At 54.7% G+C, this 11,110-nt stretch overlaps 1 protein-coding gene across 1 annotated transcript; it reads left to right on the top strand.

The window, feature by feature from the left end:
- Positions 1 to 218: 218 nt before the first annotated feature.
- Positions 219 to 9,600, top strand: APLN (apelin). The gene is made up of 3 exons (XM_043571628.1): positions 219 to 680; positions 6,154 to 6,325; positions 7,010 to 9,600. The coding sequence occupies exons 1-2, from the start codon at positions 614 to 616 to the stop codon at positions 6,318 to 6,320; spliced, it is 234 nt and encodes a 77-aa protein (XP_043427563.1). The 5' UTR covers positions 219 to 613; the 3' UTR covers positions 6,321 to 6,325; positions 7,010 to 9,600.
- Positions 9,601 to 11,110: the final 1,510 nt, after the last annotated feature.

Genomic DNA, 11,110 nt, shown 5'->3' with positions numbered 1-11,110 from the left:
CCAGGAGCGGTTGTGGGTTGTCGGAGCAGCGGTGCCGCCTTTGTTGTGGGGCCACCTCGAGGTTCCCTCTCGCGCCCTGGCTGGGGCCGCACAGTGTGCGCTGGGAGGGGGGCGGTGCGGGAGGCTTGCGCTCTCTCTCTCTCTCTCTCTCTCTCTCTCTTCCTGCCCCCCCCCCTCCAGCCCTCCAGCCCTCCAGATGACCACATGACCAAGTGGGCTCGCGGCCAAGCCACAAGCTACAAAATGCAGCCCCTGGAGTGAGCGAGGAGCGTTCTCGCTGGCAGCCTGGGCCACGGGCAGTCGGAGCCGCGGCCGAGCAGCCAGCCTCTTGGAAAGAGCTCGCCGCCGTCCCCGAAGCCGCCCGCTGAGGCCAGTGTGGCGGCGCTGTCCGGCGGCGGGAGAGGGAAGCTGCCGGAGAGGCGGCGGCGAGCGAGCGCGGCAGCCGGCCAGCCCGCGGCGCAGCCCGGCAGCCACGCGAGCTCAGCGCCCGCACGCCCGCACGCCCGCACGCACGATCCGCGGCTCGCGCCTCGCTTCGCCTCGCCTCCCGCCCGGTCTCCCCGGCCTCCCCGCCCCCTGGCCCCCGGCTGCCGCGCGGCGGCAGAGGAGCAGCATGAATCTTCGGCGGTGCGTGCAGGCGCTCCTGCTGCTCTGGCTCTCCCTGACCGCGGCGTGTGGAGGTGAGTGCGTGCCCTGCCGCTCGCCCGCGAACCCCTCGCCGCGCTCCGGGACCGCAGCCGACGCGCTCCCTCCCCTCCGCCCCCCAGCTCGCGCGCTCTCCTCCTCCCGGGACCGGGCGCGAGCCCAGCGGGAGCAGCCACGCGCCGGCGGCGCCCGGCCACCGGCTGACTGACAGGGCGCCTTGGGCCAGGGACCCGTCGGCCGGCCGGGCCGACCGCTTCCTCCGCGGGGGAGGGGGGTGCCTGGCTGGTTCGGGGGCATCACCCGCCCGGGGCCTTGCCCCTCCCGGCGGCCCCTCGAAGTCCGAAGAGCTCAGGGCCGCTGGCGTGCGCCCCGGGTCCCGCGGCCTGCACCCCGCGTGGTGGAGGGTGTATGTGGGGCGGGGGTGGGGGGCGTCCGTCTTGCTCCCCGGGGATCAGTGGAGGGAACCGACCTGACTGAGCCTCGTGGGCTGGCCTCCCGAGTGGAAGGTTTTCCGGCCCCTGGAGGTTAGGGGCCAACCGCCGGTCCTGGGGCGCGGGCCACTGGGGATGATGTGCCAAGATGCAGACGTGACACTTGTTGCATAGGCAGGAGCGCGCGGCGGGGGCGGCGGCGTGGAGCCCAGCTGCTGCTCCTTCCAGCCTGCATGGGAGCGGAGGCAGGCTTCCCCCAGGGCCGGCCAGGCAGGGCCAGGCCAGGCAGCTCTTCTCTTCCCTTTCCCCAAGGTCCTGTCTGGTCTGTTCTCCTGCTGCCGCACAGAGGCCCTCCTCGCAGACTCCTCGACACCCCGGGGACTCCCTCTTTGATATCCTGGCCCTGGCCTTTACTCGGCCCCAGGCAGGCTTCACCTCAGTCCCCTGTCTCCAGGCACTCAAACAGGAAACGTGGACCTGACTTGACACCTCCATGCGGGGAGTCCTTTCTCCCCCATCTGCACCACACACCGCCCCTCACCTGGCATACTCGGCGCTGGTGCTCCCTTGCCCTCCCCAAACCTGGTTTCCCCAGATGCCCTGGCAGCCCCGGCCCAGGCTGCTTGTCCCCTGTGCGTCAGTGTCTCCTGGGGCGGTCAGCTCCCACCTCCAGCTGCCACAGTCCTGTGATCTGGCTGTCACTGCTGCCTGCCTGGCACCACAGAAGGGGAAGGCCAAGACCAGGTGGACTAATGCCAGTGCCAGGGCTGGAGTCACAGAAAGGTGGGAGCAGAGGGAAGGAGAGGGCAGGGCAGCAGGTTTGCTAGAGGAAGGGCATGGGGCCCTACTTAGTTCCAGACCCTCCAGAGCAGGAGGATGGCCTGCAGGCCAGGAGCCTCTGAGGGGCCTGGCAGGGCTCTACCTCTCTCCCTTTGTAGGCTGCCTCCTTTCTCTGCTCTTGCCTTTTGGCACTGCCCTGGCCCTGGGAGCATTGCCTGGCTTCTCAGAAAGGTGCAATTGGTTGGCTCTGTCACCCCCTGTCTTCAGCTAGCTGTCCAGTGTCTTCTTCTCCAGGACCCAAGTGCTGGGTCAGCCTCTTCCTTGGTAAGAAGGACCCGGGCTTTTCTTCAGAAATCCCTGTCAGGCAGGCAAACAGAAAGCAAAAGGTATGAATGAGGGACACCACATGGACCTGCCCTCCAGGAGCCTGCTATCCAACGCAGTTGGCAAGACAAGACACCCGCATGACACCACTGCTGGCAAATAGTCCAAGGTGGTGCCTTCAGGGAAGAAAGAGTGGGTGCAGAGAGGGTATCCCAGAGAAATCTGGGGCTTTCTGATCTACATACTTGGTGCTCCCCCAAGAGACTATGGGGAGACCCTTGGGCAACCGACTACCACTAGAACCCTTTCAGGAACCAGCCGGTAAAGGGAACAGGACAGCTAGTTTCAAGGGGGAAGTAACACTTTTTGGCCCAGACCCTGTCACCTCTTGCTTTAATTCACCCTTCTTCATTAGGCCATCTGTCTTCATGCTCTTGTTTGGGTAAATTTAGTACCCTCACATTTTGCTTAAACCTAGCACTGGACACTTCTAAGGTTCTCAGTGTCTTTTCCATTCCATGACATCTCCTGGAGCCAAGGAGGGGCACTTCCGGGCAGGTGGCCACCAGCCAAGGGTCTGGGTACCTATGGCCCGGCTCCTCCTGCTTCCTATCCTGGATCAGAAACAGGGACCCAAAACCACCTTGCCGTTGGCCCAGACTTGCATGCTCTCCCCAGCCAAAGTCTCCAAAGTCCCAGGCCTGAAAACCTTGCTTCCTCCACAATATACTCTGTCCTGACTTGGAATGTCCTCCCACCCTCCCCTCACCAGACACACACAGACTCCTTCAGTGCCTCCTGACCTGGATACACCTTGTTTTCTGAGTCTGAGAACTGCCAGGCCAGGGCCAAGTGTCCCTTGGTCTTTGAGCATCTCACTTTCTCCTTCTCCCCTCCCCCTCCTCCCCCTCTTCCTCCTGAGCCCTAACTCAAAGCCTGCAGTCACGGTGATAGTGTGAGTGAGGATAGCCTACTCTCAGAGAAGGGGCATCTGCACCCCATCCCCAGTCCCTAAGTGCCAAGAGTGCCAAGCACTCTTGTAACCTGAGTCAGGCCTCTCTGGCGAAGGGTTAATGCAAGTGAAGTGAAGGGCCAAGCTGCCAGAGTGTGATGCGTCCAAGGGCAGCAAAACTGGCCCAGGAAGATAGCTCAGGGCACTGGGGTGGAGGGCTGGGCAGACAAAGGAAGGGTGCCTCATCAGGGAGGTACCTGTGGTAACACAGAGCAGTGGAGAGGACACAGCCAGTGGGTCGCCAGCAGAGCACTCGTGTGGACTTTTAAAGCAATCATAAGATAGGCTGGACGGCAAGAGGAAAAACAGGTGCCTCATTCCTGGTGAGGCTGGCATGTTCCTGAAAAGTCACATGCACTTCTTTGTGCACTGGCAGGGTTAGAGTTCAGGTTACATGAAAATCAAATCCTGTTCACCCCTGACCGCAGTTCTCAGTGCAGAGATGCTGGAGCCCTGTTCTGATGGTGCTTCAGAGAGCAATGGCTCCAGTTCCTCTAGGCTTCAGATTCTTTGGGGGGTTGCCCCAGCTTCCCCTTAAGTAGCAAATGAGTTGGAAGAAAATATTTAAGTGCACTGAGGATGGCCGCCACTTCTAAAGGGGAATTCTTTTGTACAGGCAGGACCTCTGCAGTGATGAAAATCAGCAGCCTTCAAATGTCCCTTTGGACAGGATAAAGCCCGGGTTTCAGGTGTCAGCTTATCTTAGGGTGAGCCAGACTCAGAATCAAAAGTAGGAAACAGGTGGGTGATGGGATCAGGGTGTGGGAGGAGCTGCAGACTTCCTGCTACAAAGAAGACAGTGAGCCCCCCCCCCCCCACCTGATGGGATGCAATGTGCCAGGGGCTTCTGGGTGGCTGCTCTCTGGGGTCTGGCTCAAAGTAGTTCTTCTCTGCAGGCTTGGAGTCTAGATGTCTCCCTGGCCAGAGTCTGAGCCAGCATCCCTGTTCCCCATCCTGGTTCTTGACCTCCCCCCACTTAGGGCCTTTCACCCCTAATCCCCCCTTCCTTACTGCCCCCAACACGCATAGTCCTGGGTGCTGAATACTTGGAGATGACACCCTCCCCATCTAGGCACCTTGCCTCTCTTCTCCATGCCCGCTATACCCCTGGGGCTGTAACCTGTTCCATCGTCCCCCCACCCCCACCCCAGCCCCAGTAGTCCAGGACATGGACTCAAGAACCAAGGCCTCACATTATTAAGACCCCTCAGGTCCTTCCCTGTGCCTGGCCACACCCTCACCACAGTCCTTCCTGTCCTGAGTGTTTCTCTGGTACTGACTCCTTATCAGCTTCATTCTTACCCACCTCAGTGGTCAGGAAGAGCCTTGAGAGGACCCCAAAACACAGGGCAGAAGCTGAAGCAGCTGAGGTTGGCCCCAGGAGCCTGGGTGGAGAGGGCCCAAAGGACAAACCTTGCCTGCTTTTGGCCCAAGAGGAGGATAAATGCCTGGAAATTGTGTGCAAAGGGAGGAGGAATCATGAGAGCCAAGGAGGCAACAGAGGAACCAGAGCATGGGGATGCTGGAGGCAGGAGGAGGGAAAGGAAGAGCCGCCAGGGGTATGACTGGGGGGCTAGCAGCCAACGGGTGGTTCTATGGAAACTGTGAGCTAGTTGTGGGGATTCCTGGATGGATGGAAATGGGGCTTGAGGGGCAGGGACATAGCTGAGGGCGAACCCGGTGGTGTGGGAGGAGAGAGACTGGGATTAGTGATCACTGACCTCAGAGGCTGTATTTCTGCAGGCCAGCCCTGGACTGGCCATTGGTCAAGTTCCCCGCAAGTTTGCCTTCTGCCCAGCACTTTCTCATCTCCCTGTTCTGCCTGCTTCCAGAGATAAGGCTTGTTTCTGGAGTGCAAGCTTGCCTTCCCTGGGTGTGCTGCAGCCTTCGTGAGAGCCGGCCCACGTGCCTTCTCCCTCACTGTGCCTAATGACACCCAGCACCACTTGGATTCTATCGTCAGGGCTTGGCCTGACATCAGGAGGCTTCTACTCTAAGCCAGATGTGGACAGATATAGAGCAGAGCCCTAGAGAGCAGAAGAGAAGCCAACTGGGATTTAAGTGGAAGGGGTTTACATCAGACACAGGGTAGGGGTGTGATCTGGGGATGAAAGGAGATGGGGCATCTGGTGGAGGGGGGCAGCTGCAGCAGACCACACCCCTCCTGATGCACACACTTGCTGCTTCAAGTGACCATTCACTCAGTGGTTCACTCATTCATTCATTCATATAAGATATTTTGGTCTCTAAATCTGGTCATAAACTGAATGGAACCCAGCTTAAGGCACACAGAGCCAGAGACAACCCCCCACCCAGCCATACCCACAGGGAGATCACAAGGAGCAAGTGAGATGCCTAAACACTGACGAGATGCCCAGGGGTGAGGTGTGAGATCTTGAGTACTCAAAAGTGGGTCACCTGCATATTGAAGGATGTAGGAGCACAGTGACATGATGTTCTGGATTTGCTATGGAATGCTTCACAAAGAAAGGGGATAACTAAGCATATGTGACTCCATCTGGAGAACTGTGGAATCTGGGTGATGGGTACATGGTGCTGGGGGGAGTCATGTCATTGAAATATATGTTTGAAATGTTTTAAGTGTATCCATTGCAAGGGTACAATGGAGGGGGGGTTATTGCTTGCTGTGCCCTAACCAAGTATAGACATATGCCCCAAACTGTACCCCACAATGATGTTCTAAATGAAGAATATGTTTGCGCCTGCCAGAAACATGAGAGAGCTGCCAAAGGACATAAAGTGAGCTCCATAAATCGCAAGATGTGAGTAGTAGCCAGGGCAGTGTAAAAATTGCAAAGTGTTCACCAAGATAGAAGATAAAAACAAAGAAAAGCTTTGATGAGTACTATCTCATGAAGAGATTGCCCTCTACCATGAGCCCATGGCCCCCTGTCCATTTGCATCAGCCTTCCTGGCTAACAGGCTTTCTTCTTCCTGCAGGGCCCCTGCTGCAGCCTTCTGATGGGAATGGGCTGGAGGAAAGCAATGTCTGCCACCTGGTGCAGCCCAGAGGGTCGAGGAACGGACCAGGGCCATGGCAGGGAGGTCGGAGGAAATTCCGCCGCCAGCGGCCGCGCCTCTCCCACAAGGGCCCTATGCCTTTCTGAAGCAGGTACTTGAGCCTCTGGTCAGTGGGCAGTGGAAGGAGCAGGGAGGGACAGCCTGGAAGCCTGGTGGCCCTGCTGCTTATCACTGGCAGACACCTGTCCCAAGAAGTTCCAGCCCCACACATAATACAGGGGCTTACAGAACACCCATCTTAGACCTTCCTTTTACAGACATGGAGACCAAGGCCCAGAGAGGGCTTACACCTCAGGCCAATCTCCCGACTCTCTAGGAATAGGGTGCCAGCTCCCCTCCACCCTGCTGCCTGGGTTTGGGCAAGCTGGCCCGGTTGGAGAGTTCTAGAAGTCCTGGGGAGCCTTGATGAGCTGGAGAGGGGTGCCCCAGGGTATGCTTATAGGTGTGCAGGGTGGATGTTCACTGGACAGGGGGAAGGAACCAGAGAGCCTTAGGGGCAGTAGGCAGAGAACAGGAAGAGAGTTGCCCAGAGCCTTGGGAAAGAGAAAAATCCAAGGCAATAGCAGAGAAAGCAAAGCCTAAGACTGTCCCTGAGACCTGGCCTTCGGTGTCACCCCTGTAGCCTGGACAAGGTGGCACCAACTCAGAGACCTGGGGCTTTAGGCTCAGGGTTGTGGGGAGAGGGGAGTGAAGTCTGTCTCCTTTCCTTTCCCAGATTGTTCTTTTGACCTAGGACATGTCAGTGACTTCTCTCTGGTCATTTTTGTCTCTTTAGGACTGAACGGGTCCCTGAGTACCCACCCCCTGCAACTCTCACCAGTCCATAGATTGGTCTTCTTCTCTGGAGCCCTCACATCCATTCGCCTCTCATCTTGCACCTGTCCTCGCTGCTGATGGTCCCGGCTCTTCTCACCCACCGGCTTCCCCAAATGGCGTGATCCTGCCCCTAGTTGGGATGATTCCCTTTCTCTCCAATGGATCCATTCAGCCCCTCTTCCTGGCTCTTCCCTAGACTGATTTTGGAGACCCAGCACTGGAAGGCCAGCCTTCTCCTACCCCACCCCCCTTCCTCTAGTCCCCACCTCCTCCCATCTAACAGCCCAAGCTTCACCCAGCCCATTCTTCCTCAGGCGTGCTCTGCGGGCTGGGGGGAAACACTCCCTTCTTCAGTGGGCCTCAGCAGATCCCAGGCTTTCCAGTCAGGTGGACCCTTCACCAGGCAAGGAGCCTCTGGTTAGAGGGGCTGGGGCATCAGGATGCAGACAGGTGCCTGGGGAGGGGCATTGGAATGGGGGTTGGTTCTCTGGTGAAGGGGAGATGGGAGGCATTGGAGAAGAGGAGGGATAGCTGCTGTGGCCTTTCCTTCATCCCATGTTTGGCTTAAGGAAGAGGCAAAGGAGAGGGGTCATGAAGTACTTTGTTACCTCTCTCACCTTTCTGTGTCTCCTAACACTGCCCCCCACCCCACCCCCAACTCCTTCCCTCCCTTGCCAGCTAGTTTAAGCTCTCACTCAGGAGATGGCTCTGTACCCTCCCAGGAGCAAAAGCCAAGCAGGAGTGTTTTTTGCCAAGAATCCCAATACCAGCGCCAAAAGGAACCTTGGTGATCACTTAGCTCCGCCTTCTTATGCAAACTCCTGCAAAAATGGACCTGGAGAGGGATAGTGACCTATTCAGGGTCACTGCAGAGCCAGAATGAGGACCCAGGTCTCCCGTCCCCATTTGATGATGTCCTCTTCCCTCTTAATGATATCTTTTCAGAACACATTAAGTGCCTTTCCCAAGGTTGGGGCTGGGGGTGGCAGGGAAGGGAGAAGCAAGCCAGCTATGAACTGCCCCGTGGTGGTGTGGGTAATGAGCTGCTCCTGCCTCCCTGGCCTGCCCCTGCCAGTCCATTTCCCAACTGGGGCTTGAAAGTTCCATAACTTGCCAGCTGCCCCCATTCCTGCAGCACTTCCAGACCCCAGGTATTCTTATAGGGGCAGCTCAGGTACTGAGGCTACTGTTCCAACCCCAACACTGGTTGTCAGAAGCCAGAAGGTAGCCTTCAGGAATTGGACTCAGTAGCCTTCCCTTCATGTTGACTGGACCTTCTTTCCCAGGGGCCTTTCCTTAGGGGAGGGGCAAGGGTGAGAAGAAGGAAAGGAGGGAAGGAAGGAGAGAAGGAAGGAAGGAAGGAAGGAAGGAAGGAAGGAAGGAAGGAAGGAAAGATGGGAGGAAGTATAGGTCCGAGTAGGCTTCCTTCTCAGAGGCCTCCCAGGGGAGACAAGAGCCTGATGGCCACCTATGTATGTGTGGGGACAGGGGGAGTCAGGGCCCCCCGAGTCCCACAGTAATCCCAATATTGCCTAACCGCCTCTCCCCCTTACCTCCGCTGCTGCTAATGCTACTGCTGCTGCTGCTTCAAGGCCCACCCTGAGGAGCCAGTCTGGGCACCTGCTTCCCCCTACACCCCTCAGGCTGGGAGTGGGGGCTGGCCAGTGTCCAGAAAGCCTCTTCTGCCACTGATGCCCCCACCAGGGATTGGGTCTTCTTTCCCTTCCCCCTCTCTGTGTCTCCTGCCTCATCAGCTGTCCAGCCCCATGGGGAAAGGGGGAAAGCTGGGGAAGGTCCAGAGACACAGGGTGGAAGAGGGCAGTGGGGGGCTGGGGGACCGTCTTATTTAAAATGGTTGTGTATGATTCTTATACTAATTTATACAAAGATATTAAGGCCCTTTTCATTAAGAAATTGTCCCCTTCCCATAATTATGTTCACTGTGTTTGTAAAGATTGTTCTGTGTAAATATGTCTTTATAATAAAGAGTTAAAAAGCTGACAATTCACCCTTACTCTTGGAGGTCATATTCAGGAGGGGCATTCCTGTCCCCTGAGGTCCATGGTTGTCCCCATGCCCACATATCACACTTGCGCGGAGGTAAGTGCCTGCATCCCTAATCGATTCCAGGTCAAATGGCCTTGAACCAATTTGCCACAAATTCACAAAAGGACTCTCTATGCTTAATGACTGGTTCACATAACACTTAGTCCACTTTTAAATGTTTTGGCGTCTGTTTGGATGTCCTTTTCTTTTTTTCTTCAGTGTCATTTAAAGATTTTTAAAAAGCAGTTTATTTAAGGACATTCTGGTTAAAGGTAGGATTTCTGCTAAAATGTGTCTTATATCCTTGGTGGGTGTCTTCTAATTTTATCTACTTTTGAACACTTTCGGGACTTTTTAGCCAGTTTGCCTTTCTTGAAAATTGTTATGTTTCCTGCAATAAGTACATTTGGCAATGACTTTGTATGTATCATTTTACGTTTCACAAAATAGAGCTGCTTGATGAATGAGAACGCCTGAAAAATAAACTGCAAGGAGTTCAATACAGTTCTGCCCCATCTGTCTCACTTCTTCACGCTTGTTGTCAAAATGCCAATGCCTTGCAGAACAGAAAGGGGCACGGGTACATGCTAATTTGGTTAATCAACTCATTAGGTTCACACAGGCATACACAATACAGAGTAAAACCCAGTGAAAAGGAGACAGGAGTGATAAAAAAGGTCCATTTGATAAATCTTATGGGCTTTTCTGCAGATTTGATAAATCTGTCAAGTGCTAGAAATACATAATTTTAAAAAAAGGTCTGCAGACAAACTTGCTAAAAAGCCATAAAACTGCTCAGTAGGAGATAGAAAAAAGCCACACACAAGCATGCAAAACAATCTCGTCATTGACAAAATGCTGCAGATTGTGACATAGTGCTTTTAAAATAACGACATTATGTTGGAAGTGCCTCTTAGGAAAATTGGTACAAAATGCCTTCTTTCAAAATTACTACTTTGACTTTTAGGCAAACTGGTCATCAGAGTAACTGGTTTTAGGCAAAGAGGTTTTAGGTGGGCTGGCTTTATGCTGATTGGTCTGTTGGCTCCCTAATCACCCCCAAAGCTCTAATTTTACAAGAAGCCAAGGAGAAGGGGGTGGTGGCAGGGCAGGATAACTTAATAGTGACCCATAAGTGTATATCCCTTTAACAGCTTTCAGAGCTCTTTTTAAAAATAACTCATTTTACCATCTTAACAACTGGGTGACATAGTCCACAATCCCCATTTTACAAATGAGAAATGAAAAAATGGGCTCAGAGAGGTGAAGCTAATAAGTGAATCTAGAATCTGGACTTTGGATTCTAAAATGCAAATTCTTCCTATGGGACTATAGAAGTAAGTGCCCCTAATTAGAGGGAAGACTTAAGTACAAAGTGTGTTTGGCATTCTCGGTAAGTACAATAGAAATAGATGGCATGGTGTGGGCTGGAGGGAGCCGAGAAAGGCTAATGGAGACTGTCCTTCTAACACTGGCTCCAGAGGCCCAATTGCATTGGGTTAAGTTGGCAGGAGGATGGTGGGCAGTGGAGGTGGGGTCAGGAAGGGGAGCAAGCACCTGGGTCCTCTGGGCATATGTAGTCAACTGGATGCTAGTGGGTGACTGCAAGTCTGGCATCCTAGAGGCAGAGAATGAGGGGAAGGTGAGCTGATAGCCTTCTGGGAGGATAATTAGACATCAAACCAAAAGAAGACAAGACCTATGTGTTGCCCTCTTTGATGATATCTTGACCAAATAATCACAATAGAATCAGAGTAGGGGGTTGTTTTTACAAAATGCAGAGGAAAAAAGAAAAAGGGGTTCACTTAACTGTTTCTGGATCAGAAGTCCTAGACTGAGAGGTTGAAGGGTGGGGGTGGGGGACAGAGAACTTGAAAAACAGCAAATCCACCTGGAAATTAGGCAGCTTCTGCAATGACAGAGATTAGGGAGGCAGACAGATCCAGACCACCCATGGCTTTTGAGGACCCTAGTTGTGCAGTAAAATGAGCCACAGTTTTCTGAAGCCTAACAT

This window comes from Prionailurus bengalensis, chromosome X (genome assembly GCF_016509475.1).
Source record: "Prionailurus bengalensis isolate Pbe53 chromosome X, Fcat_Pben_1.1_paternal_pri, whole genome shotgun sequence".
Lineage (NCBI taxonomy): Eukaryota > Metazoa > Chordata > Mammalia > Carnivora > Felidae > Prionailurus > Prionailurus bengalensis.
The sequence above is the reverse complement of the archived record's forward strand: the minus strand, read 5'-3'. Positions and strand labels throughout refer to the sequence as shown.